A 22,680-nucleotide genomic window follows, 5' to 3' on the forward strand; every position below is an offset into this window, starting at 1 on the left:
CGCATTCCCCCACCCGGCCACCCGGCCACCACCCACCCGGCCACCTCCGAGGAGACCGAACACGCTGGGTGGAGGGGAGGAGGGCACACCAATCAAGGCGGGCATTCCGCCGCGACCGAGCAGAGGGACACCAGTAATATGGGCTCCTGCCGGTCTGGTGTTTGTAGGGATGGGTTTCCGGTGTGTGTACGCGGCGTGGTGGGAGTGAGTACAGTACAGCACAGGATGAACAGAATGAACAGCACATCATACACCACTACTTACAGGATAGGCCGACAGACAGACACCCACTGTGCCGCCCAGCCCACAGATCACCCACACCCACATGTTGCAGTACATATTCCGCGCGTAGACACACCCTCGGCCATTCTCCCCCGCCCCGGACCCCATTAATTGGTGTGAAATGGGACCAATTTTATCGCGGGGGGGGCGGGGGAATGGGGGAGAAAAGTGTGATGATGGGGGATGGGGCGGCTCAGCCACGCCAGACACGGGCGGAGGTAGGCCGAAGATAATGTACACTTCGGTATTACGAAGTATGAGAGAGTACATCCACCGTTAGTCTTCTTCACCGTGCGATAACGTGCAGCTCGGTCGGAGAATGAGACGCCATGGGATTTCCATAGTATGTATGTACACCACCATACAAAATAGTATGATAAGGTACATCCACCCTAAGGCTAGACACGGGCGGGGAACGGAAGGGGTCCAGAGGTCCAGAGATCTAGACATCTAGAGGGTCCAGAGGGGTCCAGCTGAAAAAGAAGTAGAAGACACAGGCACAAGGGAGACATTTATTTGAAGCCCTGCCAGCTCCTAACGCCCATCAGTCAGCGTGCCTCCGTAACTCTGTGCCGTACTGTACTGTGCCATACTGTACACATTTCCCCCCGTCCCTCCCGCTTCATTTTTCATCCGCCTCTTCCCCCCCGCCTCCTCCCCTACCCCCCGGTCTCTCTCCCCTCAGCTCTCTCTGCCGACCACCGCCCGACCGACAGGCCGACGCTGCTCGCCGCGCACACCACCACACCGCGCACCCCGCCCCGCACTCATCACCCACCCACCACCACAGGACAGGACAGGCCAGGCCAGCCCGCGACGACACCTGCCCGTCGGTCGGGTCGGCGTGACTTTTGTTTCCTTTCTTTTCCCGCTTCTGTCTTTCCTCTCTTTTCTACCTTACACTTACACCTTTACTACAATCTGCGATCGATCGATCGACCTTTTGTCTCCACGATCCTTACTACCGCGATTCTTTGATCTGCTGCTGGATATCCGCTCTTTCGCCTCTGGACTGCTGGGCCTGCCTCACCGAGGGAGGAGTACTACTACTATTATACCGTATTGGGAAGTACATACATACGTACAGACGCACACCGAGGATATTCTTCACGTATACTGTACTATCTACCTCTCTTCCACGCAAACAAATCCACGCCGGACAACACACACACATACCACGCCGAACAACACGCAAACAAATCCACGCCGAACGACACACGCCGAACACCACTCACCACACATCACTCACACCGAACCACCACCCATCATCCAACTAACCCACCAAATCAACGCCGTATCTCACACCCATCCACCACGCCATGGTCACCACGGCGCGTCGTCGCGACCCCCGCGACGGCCGCACCCTGCGCATAGTAGATGAGTCCTTCTGGTCGCGGGAGCGGGACATGCTATCTTTGAGGCTGTCGCTGCTGCACGACTTTCTCTCTGCGAAAGGTAATGTAAAAAATCAGCGCCTTTCATTCATTCATCACTACTATTCACATCTATCTACATCTGCGCTCCTCTCTTTCACTTCTGGTCCCGTGACTTGCTCCCTTATTGCACCCTTGTTACACCTCCTACCACTGAGAGGGGATATATATATAGATCAAGCTAACCCCAGACAGGTCTTACAAGCGATATCCAGCTCCACGCCGAGGAGTGCAGATATCTAGAGTATCAGATCCAGAGTATCCACGCCTCGCTCGCTCGCACTGGTACATCCCTCCCGTCTCCCCTACCCTTCTCACCAGCTCAGTCGACAAGATCGATCACGTGACTTCCATCACCCACCCCCTTGACCATCACCAGTAACTGATACATTGATACTAACACCCCCTCCAGGCGACGACACCGAAGCCCGGGACGCCCTCGACCACCGCCTCCAATCCGAGCCCTCCACCGACCGCACCGAGCGCTTCAAAGACTGGCTCGCCAACAACCAAGAATTCAAAACCCTCATGCTCTCCCACCAGACCGAAGGCGCGCGGGATGGGGACGCAGTGGACGGCGACGGAGCAGCAGCAGTTGTGGTGGGGGGGAAGTACAAGTGCTGTGAGTTGGGGTGTAAACATTACGTTTATGGGTTTGAGACTGTGGAGGCGCTGAGACGGCATATGGGACTGCATGAGGATGCGGAGGAGGCGAGGAGGGAGGATGTGGTGAGGAGGAGGACGTCGGGGATGAGTCTTGAGGATGTTACTTCTGGGGGACTTGGGAGTAGGGAGGGCTCGAGTGAGGGGGAGAGGATGGGGGTTAATGGACGCAAGGGCAGTGTGGTGGGGATGGGGAATGGGAATGGGTTTGGGGTGATGCCGCCAAGTCCGTTTTCGAAGAGGACGTCGTTATTGCCGACCCCGGAGGCGGAGGGGAGGAGGAGAGGGGGAGGGAGGTTGAGTTTGCCGGGGGGGCAAGGAGGGGTTGGGGGGGTGAGGACGGCGGGGCCGTGTTTGAGGTGTAAGGTTTTGAAGAAGAAGGTATGTTTTGTGATTCGAGGGGTTGGTGGGAGTGGGTGGGAGTGTGAAAAGGATGGGAGTGGGAAATGGATGAGAGTAGGATGGTTGCTGACTTGGACTTGCGTAGTGCGATTGCCAGAACCCTTGTAAAGAGTGTCCGCAACAGGATGTCATGGCACCTGATCTGTGGAAAGCACTGGGTTGTTTCCACGGCCCGCTGACGGAGATGGTGAGGAAGTGCCTCCACGGTTCGTGCCCTTTTACACTCATCCCCCCCCCCCAAAAAAAAACTCTAAACCAACCCCACCAGGCTTCGAACAACCCTCCCACCCCTCAACCGGGCCCCCCACCACCACCGACGTCTTCTGGGCCGCCGAGCTCGACTACCTCCTAGCCTCCCACCCCGGCTTCGTCTCCCTCGACGACGAGTTCTGGGACTCGCGCCACAAGCTGTCGTCCCTCAATAGCGCGGATATCATGGATACGACGCCTGATCTGACCGATGCGGCGTATAAGCGGTTACTGCAGGAGTATGGGCCTGCAGTGGGGTTGTTGAAGACGACGGTGTTGGATAGGGCGTATTTGGGACGGACGGCTTATAATCCGTTTGCGCTGTTGAGGGTGGGGAGAGATGCTATGGATGCTTGTGTATGTCCCCCTTTTTCCCCTTTTCCCCTTTTCACGTCACACTACCACCACCCCCCCCCCCCCCCCAAACTATAAAATACATCCCAACTAACACACCCCCAGAACGACCCCTCAAGCTGGCACCTCTACACCCTCGCCACCACCCTCCTCCTAACCTCCATCCGCTACCGCCTCGCCCTCTCCTCTACCCCCCCCACCAACCCCCCCTCCCTCACAACCCCCCTAACAGCCTTCCTCCTCGCGTTCGACACCCGCTTCACGAACCGCAAAGAACTACCCCCCTCCGCCTGGCTCGCCGCCTTCCACAGCCTCTGTCTCTTCTCTATCACCAAGACGCTCCTGATCGACACCCCCGTCCCGCACCAATCGTCCCCTCATGACGCGGCGGCGAGATTGGCGACCGCGCATAAAATTTTGGTGTCTGTGTTCGCGTGGTCTGCTAAGCTGTCTGCGTGGTGCCCGAAGGAGCCGCTTGAGCTCCGCGATCCGCTTCTGAGGGACTGGTCGCGCGATGCGAATCCGGCTGTGCAACCACCTATCCGTGATGCGCTGGTGGCAACGCAGAGGCTGGTTAACCGCGACGGCTGGGCAAAGAGCTGTATCCGCCACACCAAAGATTTCCTTCTCGGTCTCGGGGCGGGGAATGTAGAGGGCGGGTTCAATGGGTTCCTCGCTATGAGGTACGGTGGTGCTGAGGCGGGGTATAGAGGCGGAGATGGGTTTGCGCCGCCCGCGCAGAGGAGGAGAACGGATAGTGGTGCTGTTGCGACGGATAGTCCACCTGTTAAGTCGCCGTTGGCGGAGGATGTGGGACCGACTACTACTACGACGACGACGACGACGAGTGCCACGCCCGGACGGAGAGCGCCGTTGCCGCCGTATCCGCCTCCGGCTGCGTCGGCGGCGTGGAGGGTCGCGAGTCCGCCGAGTAGTGGGAAGAGTGAGGAGGAGAGGGAGAGGGAGTTGGCGAGTTATTATCGCAGGCCTCTTGCTGTTGGGGGTGTTGGGGAGGGAGGAGCGGGGGGAGGCGTAGTTACGGTTGCGGCGAGGATGCCATTACCCAGCGTAGCAGCGCGCGTTGGCAGTTCCGACGACGGACGCGGCGCAGCGGGTGGTAGTCCAGCGAGCTCAGTGGATAAGCGACCCAAGAGGAGGGAGTTAAGCAAGGAGCAGCGCGAGCATGCTGCTGCGGTGCGTAGGCTGGGGGCGTGCGGGGAGTGCAAGGCGAGGAAGGTGAAGTGTAGTCCTAGTCATCATCGGGGGAGTCCGGGGGTGGGGGGAGGGGGGAGGAGGAGTGGGAGTCCGGGGCCGACGAGCCCGAGGACGACGGGGTCGGGGGGGAGTAGTAGTAGTCCTGGCAGGGGGGGTGGGGGGAGTGTTGGGCCGATTGTGAGGAAGAGGAAGTCTGAGTGAGTTTTGCTTTCCGCCTTTTTTTTTTTAGGGAGCATTGAAACTAATGTGTTTTTAGGAGTCCTGCACCGGTTATGCATATGGGAATGAGCATGCTCGCGCGCCGCGCAAGTCCCGATGCTGCAGATGACGATGATGGTGTGGGCGGGGAAGTACTCGTTGTGGCTGTTGAGGAGTGAAAGAAGGCCGTGTAACAATGACACGAACCGTCGTATGGAGGAGGAGTTGGTTGCTTCACTGTTCTGCCAATTATGGCTTGGCTTTCGGCGCCGTGTGTGTTGTGTTGAGCTTACCGCTAGCGTTAGCGATGCATTATGATGATGATGATATAGATGCGTGGAAGGGGGTGTATGAGCCACGTCACGGCCACAGATGAGGTGTTACGATACGTTTTAGCTTTATTAGCTAGGTCTTGCTATTTGCTCTATGCCTTGCGATGATGGGCTTGGGAGCGCAATTTGGGGGGGGATACAGGGCGAGGAGAGGGATAGCCAGCCAAAGCAGACCCAAAATAACGAATAAATACATTCCAAACATGACTTACCTTCCCCTAAAACCGAACAATTTAATCATAAAATCTCCCTTCTCCATGCTCCCAAAACTCGTACACCTCAACCCCCTAAACCAACCCCCCATAAACCCCCTCCTCAAACCTCCTAAACCCATCCAACACCCCCTTATCACTCGTCGGCATAATCTGACTCCCCCAAAACAGCGCCACCCCCCTCACCCTATCAACACTCCAATAACAATTCGCCAACCCCGCCCACATCAGCGTCCCCTTCCTCCTCCTCCCCTCCACATCAGCTTGACACACCGCACCCCCCAACGCCTGCGTAAGTCTCGCCTCCCGCGGCAGAGACTGCGATAAGACCTCCGCGCCCTCGGCGTACACCGCGGCGTTGAAATATGGCTGTACCTCGGGGCTTAACTGCGGTTCAAACAACATCGCCATCGTCTCCGGCCTCAGCAGCGCCCCGTCATCCCGCAAGATAGCAGCAAGGAGCTTCCCATACGCGCTCGGCGCAGCGAAAATTCCCGCGCCACCGGACTCGAATTCCGCGCCCTCGTGGTAAAAGTGGTTAGGCGCCGGCAAGAAGGTGTTGTCTGGCCCGCGGAGTGTGGCGTCGGCGAGGGATGACGCGATGGCGGGGTCGGAGGGGGAGAAGGATATGGGGGACATGGAGAGGGGGTGCCAGATGTGGGTTTGCATGTATGAACCTAGGGAGGTGTGGGTTAGGCGCTCGAGGAGGCGGCCGAGGAGCTCGTAGGAGGAGCCGTAGGTCCATTGGGTGCTGGGTTGGGCGAGGAGGGGGTTGAGTTGGGATTCCTGGGCGGCGGGTTAGAAGGGGTGGGGAAAGAGGGAGGGGGTTAACGCAACGCACCCATGTGAGTTTGGAGGGAACGGCGTCGCCTGCTTTTTCCTTGAAGTCGCGGATTTGCTGGATATACGGGTGGAAGAAGTTGTATCCCATGCCGCTCTGATGGGTTAGGAGCATTCGGATGGTGATTTTCTTGATGGCTTTCTCGTAGGTTGGTTCGCCCTCGTCGTTGAACTTTATGAACACGTCGGGGTTTGCGAACTCGGGTAGCACGGAAGAGACATCTGCGTCGAGGTCAACGAGACCTTTCTCGAAGAGCTGGAGGATGGAGATGGAGGTCATAAGTTTAGTGGCGGAGGCGATCCATATTGAGTTGTCCGGGGAGAGGGGCTTGTCAAATAGCGGAGAGGCCGGGTCTTCTGACTGAGTGCCGGCGGAGTGGGAGTATATAATTCCTTAGAAGGTCAACTTGGAACAATTTATCATTTTATAGTCAATACATGGAGATGGACATACCATCTTTAGTCACCGCGATGGCGGCGGAGCTCGGAATCACACGGTCAGGGCCGCGGGTTGCGGCTTTGTCTAACCATTGCTCGAAAGCAGACATATTGCTTAATGAGGCCATAGTTATCAGAGCTACAGGAGCACATACCTACATGTAGTGGCATGTGTCTTCCTTATATATGGATGATACTATACCCCGCCACCAGCTACTGTCGATCCCTGCCTATTACCCACTATCACGATGATCTCGTCATCACCACTTCTCACCTCGAGTTCCAGCTGAAGCCTACCTTTCTAGGTCCTCCTCGTCATGTTACCAGATCATGCATCCATATATCTACTTGTGGAGGAATCTGGATCTCAATCCCAGCGCCTACAGCGTCTGTGATACGTCTGTGATACGCGGATCCGCACACATTCCGTCGCAGGAAGCTTCTCCTCAGTGCCTGCCGCTAGTGCTAACGTAAGCCGCCGGCATCTGGTGTGGCTTATAGCCTACTCCAGCAAGCAGTTGAATGATCTGTAGTAGGCACTTATATAATCGTCCGTTCAGCTCCGGGTCAGGCCAATTCATAGGTTGTGCATTCGAGTTAGCGGGGTAATTCTCACTTTCAAACGCCTATCACTGCACACGGACAACCACGACGTCATGTAATGGTTCGCTATCATTGTCATCAATAAGGGACTTTTCCCATCCGGATACCATAACTATACAGAGCAGCTTCCAGTCTCCTCGAGTACGTACAAAGTTCCGTTTCCACCCGCACAGGACTACCCGCGTCCACCCCAATTCCCTACAGGAACCATCTGAACTCCGGAGCCCCCGGCCCCTCTCGTAACCTCTCCGTCGCCACCGCGCCAACCCCACCAACCGTCCTGCGGATACCCTCCTTAGAATCTCTCCTCTTATTATCCCATGCCATCCACAGACCCAGCAACACTGTGCAGACAAACCCCAAACCACCGAATGCCGCCGTTGTGGCGAGCGCCGGGATGTATTTGGGCGCGTCTTGCTCGCGGAAGATGTTGGAGGCGACAATTCCCATGAGGTTTGCAAGCGGGACGGCGACCGAGGTAAGGAGCAGACGGCGCGAGGGATGCGGCGTGTTGTTATTGTACCAGACATCGAGGATGACCGATGGAGCCGAGGTTCCCCCTATAGTTTGTTAGCGGGGAGATTCTTAGTTAAAGGGGGAAAAAGTAGGGAAAGCATACAGGTCATCATGAAACTGGCGAAGTAAGCAACGTTCAACTTCTCCTCGACATCGATCCCAGCATAGATCACCATGCCAACAAACGTGAACATGAATCCCAGCGCAATAAATACCCATCGATTTTTCGTCAGATCACTAGCGAAACCCAGGATTAATAGCATTACAGCCCCCGACACATTGGGAGCCACGGTGTACAGGTTCGTCTTGACTGCGTCGTAGCCGAGACGCCCAATGATTTGTGGCAGAAAGAGCTGGACGGCCTGAAGTGGGACACCGAGACAGATCTCGATGACAAGGATGGCCCAGGTGGTCGGGTGTTGGAAGATGACTGCAGCATCACGCAGGTTGAAGACTCCATCGTCGTCCTCGGACGCAGAGGAATCAAGCAGCATACGTGCCTCAGCGAGGATCTTCTCGTCGTCGTTCAGGAAGTGCGCCGTCGCGGCATTGCGCGGGAGGTAGAAATAGGCAAAGATGGAGAAGAGGACGGTGCCGGCACCTTCAATCAATGGGAGAAAGCGCCAGCTCTCCAAGACGTCGGACTTGATGCGGAAGACGCCAAAGGCGAGGAGGCCACCAAAGGCAGAGGCGATGGACTGGCCAGCGTAGAAGATGGCAAGGCGGCGGGCCAGCTCCATGCGTCTGTAGAAGGTCGTCTGGTAGTAGATGACGAGAGGGAAGAAGGCGGATTCGGCCATGCCTAGGAACCAGCGGATGGTCATGAGGCCGGCAAAGTTCTCGGCGGCAGCGACGCACATTGTGCACGTCCCGAAGACGACCATCATCGCTGGCAACACACGGTTGGGACCATACTTCTTGCCCAGAATGGCAAGGAACGGTGCCGTCAACACGTATGGGATGAAGAAAATAGACAGGACGAGACTGTATTGGTTTGTGCCTTCCATGCCAAGGGATTTCTCGAGGCCGGCAGTTTTGGCGTTGCCGAGGTTCGTCTTATCGAGGGTATTGAAGAGGTACATGACGGCGAGGGTAGGGAGGATGCGAAGATCGAATTTCCAGACAAGGCGGCGCTCGGCGGCCTTGTCAAGGACCACTGGCGGCGTCTCATCTTCAATCTCGTCGACTTTTTCGAGAGAGTGGCGGGGCGACGACGGGTCGTTGGCCTGCTTCTCTGTGTCTTGCACCATGATGGTGAGGGGTAAAGAGGAGAGGAGAGAGACAGGAAATTTTACCGGCTCTTTTACAGGTAGGTAGGAAGAATTGAGGAAAAATTGATGAGAAGAGGGGGAGGGAGGAAGAGATGAAGAAAGAGATAAGAGATGCCGAGAGAGGCGGACAAACCTACTGTTATAAGCCCTCTACGAGGGTGTGTGGAGTCCACATATCTGCTCTACTAAAAGAAGTATCGTCACATTAGTCGTTATCTTTCCTGGCCGTTGACCCGCAAAAGAATCCGATATCTGTTGTGAGAATCACCAGTCGACGACTCCGAATTTGCGGGGAAAGGGGTCGATCTTTCCTTATCTTAGGGTTATGGAGACAACCCTAGGATAAGGAAAGATCGACCCCTGGACGGGTGAAATAACACGTGAGACGGCTCGTTGAAGGCTCTCGGCGACTCTCGGTGGTGCTTGATACTTTGAAGCTAACCTAAACTATTCCACCACTAAGAAAAAAAAAGGTTAATAATAAGATTTCGGTGGCAAACAATTAAATTTCATTCGTAGGGCTAGTTTGCCCAGTAGCCAAGTAAAACCTAACCTCCGGTCAATGTCTAGACATGGCTAGGTCTTACCCCGCGTTTCGAGCTTCATTAAGCTTCCATGAAGCTGTGCATCTGCGGACTTGATAACCCGTCGACCGTCGACCACCAAATCTCACCGCGGTCTGTGACGCCGCATCGTCATCAATCGACGCCTCCATGCGCTTATTATGTAGGATACATCAATAATGAGTTGGGATAGTCGAGGATAAGTTGAGGGTAAGCCAAGGGAAAGTTGAGGATAAATTGAAAAGGAAAAAACAAAATAGAAAAAAGAGGCTCGGAAAGAAGCCGGACAAGTCTCATAAGTTGTATGCATTCCCCGCACTCCAATATGTACATGTCGTCACCACGGCGATACTCGTGCATCCCCATCAACCCCAAGTTAAGTCTAGAGCTATATAAGAGTCGGAAGTATCATACAAGGTACAGTTTTCCTTTTTCCCGCGACGTCGTATTGTATATCTACAGTAGGCCAACCATGGTTGTGCCTGCTTCGACATGCCGTTATGCATCAACTCAGACCTAGCGATAGAAATTTCTGTTTCGAAGATCTCTTTGCGCCTCGTAGGCTGGTAAGAATATCACCGGCATATTACTCGTAGGTGTCTTCCCGATTCATTATCTTGATATTTTCCAAGAGTGATGTAAGTCGCGGCCCATCACCATATCTTGCCGTGCGGACACGTAGCAGGGACCGTCAAGAGCCCCCTGTCATTTCAGGAGATGGTGGAAATAACACCTCTGCCGTGCGGACATGCAGCAATACCTCACTGGTGATATCCATGCATCAGTTCCTTCCTGTTCTGCGAAACTAGGATCTCAACCCCAACATTATTAGGGCGATCCCTAGATGCACCAGCGCATAACAGGCATTGAAATACGAATCCCATACCAGTTCCCCGGAGTTACAACTCCACCTCCTCCACCTCCATCCCACACTCCACACACGCTCTGACCGTCCTCCCCGCATCCTCCACCGTAGCTCCCCACTCATGCTCATGCCTCCCTCCGCCAACCTTATCCCCAAACGTGCCCCCCGCTCCCCCTTCCCTCGCCGCCCGCCTATAATGCTCCGCCCTCGTCTTCCGCTTCAGTTCTGTGAGCTTCGACTTAAACTTCTCCTCCTTGCGCTTCTTCTTATCCGCCTCACGCTTCGCAAACTCGGCGTCGAGAGCTTCTGCCGAACCCCATTTCGAGGGCCCGAGCGCATACTCCTCAACCTGGTACCGCAGGAAGAGCATCATGTCGTGCCAGTGAGATTTATGCGGGTTGGGCTTGGACAGGTGCGGGAGGAGTTCGGGATCCTTGAGTTCCGCTGCGCCTTGTTAGTTCATCATTGATCTCGGTAGTCCAAGTCCGCAGGTACCAAGGGGTATGCGAGCAACTGCCAGCAACCGCCAAGGATATCGAGGGAAAGGGGGGAACTCACGATCGGTCAGGAGATAATCATCCTTCACCTCCGTCTTGGTCAACAAGCTGTATTTCTCCGGGAACTTCTCTTTACACCTCGCGCAAACTTCCGTCCCAAACACCTCCTCCCACACCCAATCTATCTCCCAACTCCCGCATTCCCTACACTTCTTCCTCTCTCCTCCCTCCAACACACTCAGCCCCGGCTCAAACGGTCCTTCCTTCCTGCGCTGCAGCGACTTTTTCAATTGCAACCTCTCCCACTCTGCCAGCGTCATATGCGCAGGTCTCCCTCCATCCCCTCCATCACCGCCCATATTCCCCCTCCCCGCGCTTCCCACCCCTCCATCTTCCTCCGCCAGAAAACCTCCCTTCGTATCCACCACAGTGCTGAAATCATGATCTACGAACTTCCTAAACTTCCTCGCTGCCTCTATCCTCGGTTCCCCCGCTGTATCTGCGCGCGCATCGCGCGACGTCGAAGGGACGGACGAGGCGTATGCGCTGGTTGAGATAGCGGCGGCGGGGCGTTTGAGTGGGGAGGCAAGGAAGCCGGAGGGAGTTGTTGTGGTTGTTGTTGAAGGGTCTGAGCCTGCGGAGGCGGCGGCGAGACGGCGGCGGTCATAGAGAGACTTGGCTTTGAGTCTCTGTTCTTCCTGGGAGAGGGTTAGAGGGGTTATTCAGAATGGGGCGGCGGGCTTACCAGGCGGCGGGCTGCTTCTGGGGTGCGTTGGGGAGGGTTAGAGGAGGCGGGCGGAGGAGTTGAAGGGCGCGATGGGTCGGCCATGGCGGGGTTGATATATGCGGTGTTTATGGCGTTATGTTCAGTGTTGTGAAGCTGAGAAGTTAAAGTTAAGGTTGTGGTTCGGGGTTCATGTTTCGGCGAGGCTGACGGTGGTGGCGGCACATTGACTCACGCGGCTGAGAGCGGATGCCGACCATGCCGAAGGCAACATAGTGGTAGGCAATAGGCTAACTATCAGCCTTGGGACAAGTATCATAATATAGTAATATAATATTTCTATATTACATTGTAAGAGCATATTGCATTATTTCACTTGATCATATGCCTGCAGTACATGTGTTTCAACTCAAGACAAGTCATGATGATTGGCGTTAGAAAGACACTTAGTATTATCTAGTTCACAGTAATCGTTAAAGTTTTATGACATCGTACTGTACAATTGCTACTGTGAAAGCCCCTAAACCATTATGAGCTTCTCAACTTCAATGCAAGTCTATTCCCAATCCCCACGTCTACAACCCCCTACTCCTCCTTGGCACCACCACGGCCAGCCCTCTCAGCAGCCTCGACAGCCTTCTTGTCGCTGGCAACCTCACCACCCTGCTGAAGCGCGCTCATGAAGGATGCGGCGGCCTTGAAGGGTCTCTTGAGATCTCCCTCAGCTGGCTGTCCAAAGAGGTGGATCTTGACGAGGTTGCCCTCGAAGGCGCCCTTGAGAGGGATGATGGACTGGATCAGGAGCGGGTTGGTGTACTTCATGTACAAGTGCATCACGGCCATCATGCCGACACCCATAAGCTGCGACTTGAACAGAGCGCGGAGTTGCTGGATATCGTAGGCGTGGACGGTCGTGGTGACGAGCTTGGGCTCCTCGGTCGATCCCATGGCGGAGGGCTCAACGTACTTGAGAGTCTTAAGGTCTGCGCGATAGGGTCAGCAAGGGTATCCTCTTGATATTGTGCTACACATATGGTATGTAGAGCATAGGACACACGCAACGTACCCTTCTTCTTGTTGATCTGCGACTGGACGTACAAGTACACCATGGCGATGATCACATTGGATGCAACATACAGTCCACGGACAATGTTGAGGACATCTGGGTTCTCAAAATCGACCTTCTTGGAGACCTGCATCATCCCGAGGATGATGACCAGGTTGGAACTAGATGGCACGCCGTCAGCATTTACGCACGGCGCATTGAGGGGGAAAATTGGTGTGCCCTACATTTGCGGACTGATACCCATGGTGACGAGTGCTACGGATGAACCGGAAGAGAGTCAAAAGATATATTTATCTGATGAAGGAGATAGTCGGCGACGGCGTAGAGGGATGCGACGGCGATGATGGGGTTGGTAAGAGCTCGGGGTTGGAATTAAGGAGTTGGAGAAGTCGAGATATGGAAATGTATCCACAGAAACGCTTCGCACCAGGTAGACGTAGAATTAACGCGGCGCATCACGTGCTCACTCAGCCCATTGGGCCTTTTTTTCCACGGTACGCGTGTTTTTGTACTTTTGTGTTTCAAATGTCACGTGCCCCTCAGGGCAACTTGTACTTTTGTGGTTGCTTCTATAAATTGCAGCTGTCACGTGCTCAGACAAAAGGCCATCCAGTCCAGTCGAGGACAACGCAACGTCGCCTCAGGCATCAAGATCATCACCCAAACCAAACGATCATCTCCCGTACTGGAAGCTCAACAACGCCTTGGAAGAATCTCGAACATCAGGGCGCCAACGAAACTTTTCTTTGAACGACAGATATCCACGCCCAAGACAAATTCTCTGGGCGTCGAAATACCAATTTATATCTCAACATTTCTCATTCTCTCGGCCACTATGCGCTGAGAGAAATTGGGGGCCGACGACAACCAGCTTTCCGTCCCCTGACGCACGAAGCTGTGATTTTCCGCGTTTCGCAGCTGATGATTGACGATTCGACTCGCATATAAGGTGTCTAATAGTGTTAGCAGCTTCTTCGAAGCGCGTTTAAGGCGTAGAGCTGCAGTGTGATGGCGTGGCAGGGCCCCCAAGGCTTGGGAGGCAATGGCAGCAGTGGAGATGGCACCAGCCAGTCCAACCAGCCCCAGGGCACCGAATATACTCTGCAAGGTAGGAGCTGCAGAAATTGCTAAAGCACAGGACTTCAGCTGACTGAAGGCATCTAGGTGTTATGCGATTCCTACAGACCGAATGGCATCGCCACGAGAGAGACCGCAACGGATGGGAGATTGAGCGCCAGGAGATGAGGGTGCGCATTGCGGCGTTAGAGGGAAATGGACGGAGATCAGATGTACAACAGAAGGGGCTGAGGAAATATGTCAAGATGTTAGAAAAGGCACTTGCAGCCGAGCGCAAGAAGGACAAGACAGCCAATGGCGTCGCAGAAGAAGTGAAGGACGGTGAACTCGCTGAAGCTTCGAAATTGAAGCCTCATACTAGGAGTACGTCTTCTAAGTCACAGACCACTAGACAATTTGCTGACGTTTCTGAAGCTGCACCTGAGAAGCCGACCACGTCATTCGCAGTCCAGCAACCGGGCGATGCCGACAAAGAGGAAGACCCAGACCGATCAGGTCTGAAGACCTACCTCGACGGGTGTGCGAACGAGTTCACATATCTCATGGTCTCGCCATCCAACCCACAACCCCCACGCGAGCCCCAAGCGCAACATAACTTGGCCCTGGAGGAAATTGGCCAGGCAGAGCAGGCGGCACAGAGCCAACAAGCGCTAGAGGAGATGTATCTACCAAAGCAGAGCATGCGCGATATCGCCCGGCAGTCTCAACAAGCCAACCAGCAGGCTCCGCAGCAGGCCCAGCAAAACCTGCCCTTACGGAATAATGACGCCCAAGCCATTCCAATGGTTCGCGATCAATATCAACAGGAACCAGTGCGGGAGCAATACCAGAACCAATTTCAACAAAGTCAACCTGTCGAGGAGGACCAAGCTGCCCAAGTCAACCATACCTTCGACAACTACAGCAGGCCAGCCGAAAACGAGACAGTAGTAGAGCCTCGAAAGGAGGCCCAAACAGAGGCTGACGGCTGGGATTTTGGCGAAACCTCTGAATTCCCTGCCCCTGAGGTCAAGGTCATGCCGTCGAGGCCCGACACCGACGTTTTCCCAATCGCGCCACAGGAGCTACCAAAGTCGCCAAAGAGAAACGCGCAAAGGAGGCGAAGCTCGGGGTCGCGCAGGAAGAGTGCAGATGGCGAACAACTGAGTCTTGGGGTTGCGCAGAAGGTAGACGGCAACTTCAAGGTCCGCTTCGGCCTTAGAGGTCACCTGGATGTTGTGCGATCGGTGATATTTACCGGCGGTGGCAGCCCAGGTGAGCCAGAACTATGCACGGCCGGTGATGACGGAGTCGTAAAGCGATGGATCATCCCAGCACGCTACGAAAATGGAATCCACAGCGGCGCAAACGACCTCGACATCCAGCCCTACTTCACTCACCGTGGCCACAACGGCTCGGTCATGTGCCTCACATCCTACTTCCCATCCGCAAACTTTGCGAGCGGTGGACGAGCCCAAGGTGACGGCTGGGTCTTTTCTGGTGGTCAGGATGCATCCATTCGCGTGTGGGAGCGTGGTCGCGTAGACCCCAAAGCCGTTCTTGATGGTCATACTGACGCCGTCTGGGCCGTCTGCGTCCTCCCTACCACGTGCGGCGCTATCTTTGGGCAGAACACCGCCTACGGCCCAGCCGACCGCATTCTACTTGCCTCCGGATCCGCAGATGGCACCGTGAAGGTGTGGTCCGTCTCCGCCCCACCTACGTTGATGTCGCCATCCGGCAGCACCGGGCGCCGCACTGGCCGCCAACGTGGTAACTCGATGAGTTCCGGCTCTGCATTCCCCACCTCACCGCAGCCAAGCGTTGCCTCTACCACCCCATTCAATTATACTCTTGTCCACAGCATCTCTCGCGAAAACAGCACGGCGAGCCCGACGTCCATTGCTAGCCTAGGGCCGCGCGGCGAGAGCTTCTGCGTCTCGTATAGTGATGCGGCAGTTCTGGTGTATGACACGCGCACAGGAGAGGAAATGGCTGCCATGGCAAGCCTAGAGACATACGATGGTACCACAGCTACTGGTGTTAATGCCGTTGTGGCTACAACCACCGGGCTCGACTCCTCCCTCACCTTTGACGCGTCGCGCGGGCTGTCGGAGGAAGACGTGGTCGTTGGTGGTGCAACAGGATCACAGGCTGGTATCGAGGGGACAGTCATTAGCGGACATGAAGACCGGTATATCCGATTCTTCGATGCTAACAGCGGTATGTTCTCCATTCCCTTTTCCTCATCTCTTCGTCTTTCTACCCCTTTATGTGACCCGTACTAACGTTAGACAGGCCAATGTACATACAATATGCTGGCACACCCAGCTGCGATCTCGTGCCTCTCGATGTCGCCCGATGGACGCGAACTTGTATCAGGCGGTCACGATGCGTCGCTGAGATTCTGGTCATTGGAGAAGCGTGCCTGTGCCCAGGAAATGACGAGTCACAGACTCATGCGCGGTGAGGGTGTTTGCAGCGTGGTGTGGAGCCAGGACGGACGGTGGGTTGTGAGTGGCGGGGGTGATGGCGTCGTGAAGGTTTTTGCTAGGTAGTGGAGGGCGGTATACCCGGTGGGCGATGTATATGGTATATGATTTCTTGTGTAGTAGGAGCATTTCCGTTGCTTACGGCGCGTGCATGGGGTGTGGTAATTCGGGAGCGACGGTGGTTTGGAGCGGGTGTCGTAGGGGGTAGAATCTGTGGTGTTGTGTTGATCGAGGAAGTGAGGTGTATATTAGCACATTTGACTGGCTAGAGGAAGAATGAAGTTAAGTGGATGGTCATTCTGAATCATTGCAAACGTCGTGTCTACGAACTATGGCCTGTTTATTATAGCTAAAGGCAACTCTCGAAAGTAGGTCCACACAGGATTCTACCATTAGTCGCGGAATTCCATCACAGAAGATAAGTGCAATTCTAGTAGTAAGGAAACTTTTCTAATTGATATTAGGTAGTATGTATATGCATATGTTCTGACAACCCTTTCCAAAACATCACCTCAAAAGACATTAAACTATTTTCAAAAAAAAAATCACTCCAAAACAAAAGAAAACTGTTTTTTTCTCAAGCCCTTGGCTCGGCCACAACCTCCTTAGTTCCATTCTCCACACCCGCATCAATGTGCTTAACCTGCTCAACCTTCTCCCCCTTATCTTTCTTGCCTCCCACCATCCCCTTAACCTTCTCAATAAGCCTCGCTGTCCTGCCACTACTCCTCCGCACGCGGAACAAATAATACAGGGCGACAGCTCCGAAGATATTGAATATGATGTAGGCCCACACGATCCCAAAATTCCTCCAGCGCTGACTCCACTCAATCCCGTTCACGCTCAGCTGCTGATCCGCCACGGTAAGTGGGCAGTACTCGCAGTTCGCCATCGCCGACGGGTTCATGATTTGGCCTCCGGCCGCCGTGGCGTATTGCTGAAGATAGGCACCACATGACGTGCCGGGCAGCGGCTGCATGACGGCCAGCTCATTGTCAGAGCAGACTATCTTGCGTTCGTGGAGGCCGGTGGAGACGATACCCGAGACGAGATACGTGAGCGGGGAGACGCGATACATAAAGATCCAGAAGCCTGGAAGGGCCTGCGGGGGTTGGAAGACACCGTTGAAGGTGAGGATGAGGGAGAAGAGAAGGGTTGAGATGCGAGCTGCGGTTTCGGCGTCGGGGAGAGCAGCAATGAGCAGATGCGCGTAAGTGCTCGAGAATATGAAGAGCTGGATGCAGAAGAGTAGAATAAGACCCTGGCGCTCGGATGACTGGAATCCGCCCAGAGTGTAGATGGGGTAGTAGTAGCTGGCGAAGACCATGATACCGAGGAGAATCTGGTAGGGGATCTCGACGAGGATGTTGGCAGTGATGAAGGCAACCCAAGAGTAGGCCTTGCTGGGCCGCTCGCGCACCTCGTACAAGTCACGCTGGAGGATGAAGCGCGGCATGATCTGCTGCACCATACTTGACAGAATGGCCGTCAACATGAAGATAGAGAAGATAATATCCTGCATGCCCTGTATCGACGCATCTGCATGGAAAAACGAGAATCCGATGAAAAGCGCCGAGACGACTCCGAGCACGAACTTACTGTACACGTAGCCTGGCGTGCGCCAGTACTGCGCAAAGACTCGAATAGTTACGTGATACAGCTGCGTCGAGAATGGCATAGCAAATTCGCCATGCGAATTCTCAGCATCATGCGAAGGCCGAGAGCCCATCTCTGTCTTGATGCGTGCAAGCTCGCGTTGGACACCGACAGACTCCTCGCTGTTTTTCCAGACTTCGTGCCAGTCTTGCGTTGCACGTCCGGAGGCACCTGCACCAACCATTGTGAGCATGTACTCGGCAGGGTTCTCCTCTGGGTCACACTGCGGCGCGCCGTTTCTCTCAAAGTAGCTAAGCAGAGTTTCCGAGTTCTTTCCAATATTACCAAAGTAGACTGTCTTCCCGCCCTTCGCGAGGAACAAGAGCCTGTCGAACTCTTGGAAGAGAATTGCAGAAGGCTGATGGATAGTCGCCAGAACAGCTTGTCCGTTATCCGCGAGCTTGCGCAGGAACGCTATAATGGCCCATGAAGACTGAGAATCGAGGCCCGATGTTGGCTCATCCAAGAATAGAAGCAGTGCCGGCTTTGCAGCGAGCTCGACTCCAATAGTCAGCAACTTGCGCTGCTCGACATTTAATCCCTCACCGGGCACACCAACGACGGCCTCAGCGAAGTCCTCCATATTAAGCATCTTGATGACGTCTTCCACGAAGTCTTCCTTCTCCTTATTTGACACGCTCTTCGGCTGGCGCAGGTAAGCAGAGAAACGAAGAGCCTCGCGCACGGTAGAAGTTTCCAAGTGAAGATCCTGCTGCTGCACATATCCGGTCTTGCGCTGGAATGATGCGTCGCGCGCCTTGCCAGATACCAGCATGTCGCCCGTAATGACGCCCATGGTCACGCGGCCTGCCAGAACGTCAAGGAGCGTCGTCTTACCCGCGCCCGACACACCCATCAGTGCCGTCAGGGTGCCGGGCTTGACCCAGCCACTGACGTGGTCGAGAAGGCGGCGCTCACCGCCCTTGACAGGAACATCGTAGCATACATCTTTCCAGCTGAAGACGTCGGTTTGGGGTTCGAGAACCTTAACAGTTTCATCCTGTTGCCTCTCAGCAGCTTCGTCGTTACGGCCAACCGCGAGTGCCTCGCCGTTCTGGACCTCCTCATCGGTGTTGCCTCCTTTCTCACCCTCCACGATCTGCCTCGGCGCGTGTCCGCGACGGAACACAAGGACCTCGGCCGCGCTCTCAGTGGCGCTGTTGAACTCGGTGGCCAGCATGTACGTGAAGAAGAAGAAGATAGTGAAAGCCATCAGGATACCAAAGTTGCGCCACAGATGGCTGATGTGGTAATCGTACGCAGCGGCGAGGAAACTGTCGCCATTGACGGTGGTCTCGCCTGCAACGGCGCCTGCGGTTGCGCAAACGAAGGTTGGGCCCGAGAGACCAGGGTAGGCGGGAACGAGCTGCGAGCAGGCAAAGTTCTGACCGTGTAGCTCGTTGACGAGGAGCGCTTCGAAGGTATACTGAATCGGATTGAGATACATGATCCATTTGAACCAGGGGTGCATCAGCGGGCTTGGGATGACGTAGCCGGTATAGATGACGATGGCGAGAACCAGGACACCGGCAATCGCATGGGCTTGTGCTTCGGTTTTCGTGGTGGCTGCGATGGTACGGAAGATCATACTCATCGTAAAAATGGCGACGAAGTTGAACAGGAAGAATATGAAGAATTGCCCTGGCGTCCGCCTGAGTCCAGCGAGGAAGTACAGTATAACGTTGAAGGCCGTGGAAATGAGAAACTTGACTGGTAAATCTGACACCACGCCAGCCATTGCTTCAGCAAACGGATGATAGAAGGCATATGATGCCTGTTTAGACACGATCGGACGCTGCTCATAAAGCTTATTAATCTCCGTGACAGCCATCAGTGCATTAAGCAGGACCGCGAAGAACAGCACGCCGCCCTTCTGAAAGAAGCTCTGCGTATTATTCGGTGTGTTATAGAAAATACTCCCAATAATCAGCGCCATGATGGTCTGCCCAAAGATGGCCGTCATTGTCGATGCCTTGTCGTTCCACAGCCGCTGATACGCGCGCTTCGTGCAGTACTTGACCTGCATCGGCACGCTGACCGTGTACGGCGACTTGGGACGCTGGTGCTTCGACTGCATCTCCTTGCGGCTGTCGTAGAACTCCTGCAGCGTAGGCCCACCAATCGGGTGGGCCGCCTCGTGCTGCTTGATCTCAGCCTGTAGCGTAGCATAGGCGGCGCTGCCGCGCCAGTACTTCTCGAAGTCCTCGGGCGTGCGGGGCACGCGATCCTCGAATCCGGGGCGCGCGCGACGCTCAACGGGGTTCGTGACCGAGGTCAGGAAATCACCCGTGGTCTGTCGTGGCGGACACTCGTAGCCCATGTCGAGGAAGTACTGCTTAGCGTTCTCGCAAGCTCCGAAGTAGATCTGTCTTCCCTCGTACAGGACAACCGCCTTGTCGAATTCATCATAGATGGCCTGACTGGCCTGGTAAATCGCAAGCAGATGTGCCGCGCCAGTCAGATTGCTGCTCATACGCAGGGCGCGCGTGAACTCGAGCGCAGTGGCGGCGTCAAGGCCGCGGGTGGAGTTATCCCAGGCAGCGATGGGGGCACGGGAGAGGGCCATCTCGGCGATGGAAACACGCTTGCGCTCACCACCCGAGACACCGCGGACATACTCGTTGCCGACCATGGTGTCGTACGTGTGTGACAGACCGAAGACGGCCATCATAACGCGGGCCATGTGGTCGGCGCGTTCCTCGCGGGACAGGTCCGTAACGTGGGCCTGGGAAGTGCGGACGCGGGAGGCAAATGTGAGCGTCTCGCCGACGGTAAGATGGGGGAAGTGCTTGTCGACTTCTTGGTTGTAGCAGAGCTCTCCCTTGAAGTGCTTGGTCATGAGGTTTTGCGGGATGCCGTCGTAATGGATTACCGAGCCCGAATCGACTTTTAAGCCTTTCGTCTCCCCCATCAACGTCTTAAGCAGCGTGGAGCACCCGCTTCCGGGTCGTCCAAGCACAACCAACAACTCTCCTGGTTTGACAACACCCTCAAAGTTATTAAGAATGACCTTCTCCTTGCCCCTTCCAAATACCTCCCCCAACCTAAATGGCATCGCCAGTGTCGACCCAACAGTGTTTTGCAGCATCAGCCCCTTCCCCGCTCCTGTCACCCTCAGGTTCTTAAATACAATTCCGGCCTTGCGTTGGGCAATCCCCTTCTCGGTGCTCAACCGCACCATCACGCGCGCCCATTTATACGCATCGAAGTTTGAGGAGGAAGGGTCCAATGCCGGATCCCCAGGCCCTAGCTCAGCATATGTGTCCCGACGAGACAGCGTCGAAGCAAGACGGTGAAGCTCGTCACGGTCAGTTGGTCGAACGGAGTCGACAAAGCCGCTCTGGCGACGTTCGCGTGCGGTGGCGGTTGTGGCAGTGGGCCGCAGTGGCGCATACTGGGTGCCTTCGCCGTCATCCTCGATGTCTACTTCATCAAGGTCGGCCTCCTCATATGCGAGGGGAGTAGGCGTATGCTCTGCGTCTGTATATACGCTCGAGTGGCCGGGACTGACCCCTTCAGCCTTTGCGTCATCGAGCCCGTGGTGAGGCGATGAGAGGCCGTTGGAAGCCATTACGGCAGTGTTATATAATTGCTCTCAAAACGCTCAATGTGTTCTGAATTCTGTATTCAAAGCTCAAAAAAGATCCCGTTATAGCTTCTTTTGTAGTTGGAGATGGTAAGATACGTTAGAGAACTGAGCTTTCTCCTCTTTCTCCTCCCCAAGGGGGGGGGACCATCAACCCTATATCATAAGCCAGAGACAGTTTTCCAATTCCGTTCTAAACAATGCCGATCCCCACCATTGACGGCATTGGATTGGCCCCTGGCCGCCCTGGATCCTAGGTTCGCCCGGCGCGGACACTGTGATGGGCTTTAACTATAAAGCATGTCGTCATAGAACGGCCCGCCACCACCCACGGATGTCTTGACGGCCGTCTCACACCGATGTTATGCAGGCGTTCGGAAGCATAATTCGTCCATAATCGATGAATAAACACATCATCCAGGAACGACGCTATAAGGAACACCGGGAGGACGAAAATCTGGTGGAAAATAGTGAAATAATACTGGAGCTCGAACTGGGATGTTGTGGTTCCGACAAGCTATTTTCTATTTTTGCGACTTTCGGTGCCTCGGCCATGTAAACCCCCGGCTCCGATCGCCGACAGGACCATCCAGTTGGCTCAGCCTTAAGAGATGGATTTGCTTGTGAGAGCATAATATCCATAATAAATGAGAAAATCCCGCCCGTAAACAAAAAGCTTATAAAACCTCCGTAAACAAACCCTTCACTCTGCGTAAGAAAAGCCGCGCAATCCCTTCACGGCCCCATTTATATCTCCAATAATTCCAATATTCCAGCTCTTGGCCGACACATGATACGAGGTGAGACGAAGGAAGACGGAATAAGACGAAAGAAGATGAAATAAGATTAACTTCGACCGTTGGGCCGCTGACCGTTGCCTCAAAGACCCGATCCCCTACGATGTTTCAGTGGCAAAAGTGGCGAATGCAGGTGCAGATCATGAGCTATGGCGCTATTATAACATTACAGTGGAACACTTCTAACCCTGCTCTCACTACCAAGACTCTTGAGATAGCACTAGCATCGCGATTAGCACTAAACTCGCCGGCTGGACCGGGCTGGGCTCGACGGAGGAACAATGCGCCTAGATCACGGTGACCACGGTGGTTGAGTGCCGGTCGGAGAAGGCGGCGAAAGTGCCGATGTGGGGGAGTCGGGGTCGGGGCC

The 22,680-nt window shown here is 55.0% G+C and overlaps 7 protein-coding genes across 7 annotated transcripts; 2 read left to right on the forward strand and 5 right to left on the reverse strand.

Annotated features, from left to right (window-relative positions):
* Positions 1 to 1,006: 1,006 nt before the first annotated feature.
* On the forward strand, positions 1,007 to 5,334 carry VE01_03024 (uncharacterized protein). The gene is made up of 7 exons (XM_018272522.2): positions 1,007 to 1,737; positions 1,911 to 2,000; positions 2,128 to 2,759; positions 2,866 to 2,986; positions 3,049 to 3,386; positions 3,489 to 4,795; positions 4,855 to 5,334. Exons 1-7 carry the CDS (start codon positions 1,602 to 1,604, stop codon positions 4,973 to 4,975), a joined length of 2,745 nt encoding a protein of 914 aa, XP_018132185.1. The 5' UTR covers positions 1,007 to 1,601; the 3' UTR covers positions 4,976 to 5,334.
* Positions 5,335 to 5,415: 81 nt separating this feature from the next.
* Positions 5,416 to 7,194, reverse strand: VE01_03025 (uncharacterized protein; the record flags this gene model as incomplete). Its single annotated transcript, XM_018272523.2, has 3 exons — positions 6,635 to 7,194; positions 6,182 to 6,573; positions 5,416 to 6,126 (listed from the first exon to the last, which is right to left on the reverse strand). The coding sequence occupies exons 1-3, from the start codon at positions 6,744 to 6,746 to the stop codon at positions 5,416 to 5,418; spliced, it is 1,215 nt and encodes a 404-aa protein (XP_018132186.2). The 5' UTR covers positions 6,747 to 7,194.
* Positions 7,195 to 7,276: 82 nt separating this feature from the next.
* VE01_03026 (uncharacterized protein) lies at positions 7,277 to 9,111 on the reverse strand. Its single transcript, XM_018272524.2, has 2 exons — positions 7,841 to 9,111; positions 7,277 to 7,781 (listed from the first exon to the last, which is right to left on the reverse strand). Exons 1-2 carry the CDS (start codon positions 8,985 to 8,987, stop codon positions 7,420 to 7,422), a joined length of 1,509 nt encoding a protein of 502 aa, XP_018132183.1. The 5' UTR covers positions 8,988 to 9,111; the 3' UTR covers positions 7,277 to 7,419.
* Positions 9,112 to 9,880: 769 nt separating this feature from the next.
* Positions 9,881 to 11,838, reverse strand: VE01_03027 (uncharacterized protein). Its single transcript, XM_018272525.2, has 3 exons — positions 11,679 to 11,838; positions 10,995 to 11,631; positions 9,881 to 10,880 (listed from the first exon to the last, which is right to left on the reverse strand). The coding sequence occupies exons 1-3, from the start codon at positions 11,760 to 11,762 to the stop codon at positions 10,471 to 10,473; spliced, it is 1,131 nt and encodes a 376-aa protein (XP_018132184.1). The 5' UTR covers positions 11,763 to 11,838; the 3' UTR covers positions 9,881 to 10,470.
* Positions 11,839 to 12,085: 247 nt separating this feature from the next.
* Positions 12,086 to 13,121, reverse strand: VE01_03028 (uncharacterized protein). Its single transcript, XM_018272526.2, has 3 exons — positions 12,948 to 13,121; positions 12,724 to 12,884; positions 12,086 to 12,640 (listed from the first exon to the last, which is right to left on the reverse strand). The coding sequence occupies exons 1-3, from the start codon at positions 12,965 to 12,967 to the stop codon at positions 12,243 to 12,245; spliced, it is 579 nt and encodes a 192-aa protein (XP_018132181.1). The 5' UTR covers positions 12,968 to 13,121; the 3' UTR covers positions 12,086 to 12,242.
* A 311-nt stretch (positions 13,122 to 13,432) lies between these two features.
* VE01_03029 (uncharacterized protein) lies at positions 13,433 to 16,692 on the forward strand. The gene is made up of 4 exons (XM_018272527.2): positions 13,433 to 13,831; positions 13,888 to 14,163; positions 14,215 to 16,002; positions 16,078 to 16,692. The coding sequence occupies exons 1-4, from the start codon at positions 13,732 to 13,734 to the stop codon at positions 16,335 to 16,337; spliced, it is 2,424 nt and encodes an 807-aa protein (XP_018132182.1). The 5' UTR covers positions 13,433 to 13,731; the 3' UTR covers positions 16,338 to 16,692.
* An 18-nt stretch (positions 16,693 to 16,710) lies between these two features.
* Positions 16,711 to 22,431, reverse strand: VE01_03030 (uncharacterized protein). The gene has a single exon (XM_018272528.2). The coding sequence runs from the start codon at positions 21,496 to 21,498 to the stop codon at positions 16,849 to 16,851; it is 4,650 nt and encodes a 1,549-aa protein (XP_018132090.1). The 5' UTR covers positions 21,499 to 22,431; the 3' UTR covers positions 16,711 to 16,848.
* Between the last annotated feature and the right edge of the window lie 249 nt (positions 22,432 to 22,680).

This window comes from Pseudogymnoascus verrucosus (genome assembly GCF_001662655.1).
Source record: "Pseudogymnoascus verrucosus strain UAMH 10579 unplaced genomic scaffold scaffold_12, whole genome shotgun sequence".
Classification (NCBI taxonomy): Eukaryota; Fungi; Ascomycota; class Leotiomycetes; order Thelebolales; family Thelebolaceae; genus Pseudogymnoascus; species Pseudogymnoascus verrucosus.

Coding starts and splice junctions, on each gene's coding strand:
- VE01_03024 (XM_018272522.2), top strand. CDS start 1,602: ATGGTCACCACGGCGCGTCGTCGCGACCCCCGCGACGGCCGCACCCTG. Junction 2,987..3,048: donor GGTGAGGAAGTGCCTCCACG/GTTCGTGCCCTT, acceptor CAACCCCACCAG/GCTTCGAACAACCCTCCCAC. Junction 3,387..3,488: donor GAGATGCTATGGATGCTTGT/GTATGTCCCCCT, acceptor ACACACCCCCAG/AACGACCCCTCAAGCTGGCA.
- VE01_03026 (XM_018272524.2), bottom strand. CDS start 8,987: ATGGTGCAAGACACAGAGAAGCAGGCCAACGACCCGTCGTCGCCCCGC. Junction 7,782..7,840: donor CGCCAGTTTCATGATGACCT/GTATGCTTTCCC, acceptor AACAAACTATAG/GGGGAACCTCGGCTCCATCG.
- VE01_03027 (XM_018272525.2), bottom strand. CDS start 11,762: ATGGCCGACCCATCGCGCCCTTCAACTCCTCCGCCCGCCTCCTCTAAC. Junction 11,632..11,678: donor CAGAAGCAGCCCGCCGCCTG/GTAAGCCCGCCG, acceptor ACCCTCTCCCAG/GAAGAACAGAGACTCAAAGC. Junction 10,881..10,994: donor TGATTATCTCCTGACCGATC/GTGAGTTCCCCC, acceptor AACAAGGCGCAG/CGGAACTCAAGGATCCCGAA.
- VE01_03028 (XM_018272526.2), bottom strand. CDS start 12,967: ATGGGTATCAGTCCGCAAAT. Junction 12,885..12,947: donor ATGGGTATCAGTCCGCAAAT/GTAGGGCACACC, acceptor CGTGCCATCTAG/TTCCAACCTGGTCATCATCC. Junction 12,641..12,723: donor GCAGATCAACAAGAAGAAGG/GTACGTTGCGTG, acceptor CCTATCGCGCAG/ACCTTAAGACTCTCAAGTAC.
- VE01_03029 (XM_018272527.2), top strand. CDS start 13,732: ATGGCGTGGCAGGGCCCCCAAGGCTTGGGAGGCAATGGCAGCAGTGGA. Junction 13,832..13,887: donor CACCGAATATACTCTGCAAG/GTAGGAGCTGCA, acceptor GAAGGCATCTAG/GTGTTATGCGATTCCTACAG. Junction 16,003..16,077: donor ATTCTTCGATGCTAACAGCG/GTATGTTCTCCA, acceptor AACGTTAGACAG/GCCAATGTACATACAATATG.
- VE01_03030 (XM_018272528.2), bottom strand. CDS start 21,498: ATGGCTTCCAACGGCCTCTCATCGCCTCACCACGGGCTCGATGACGCA.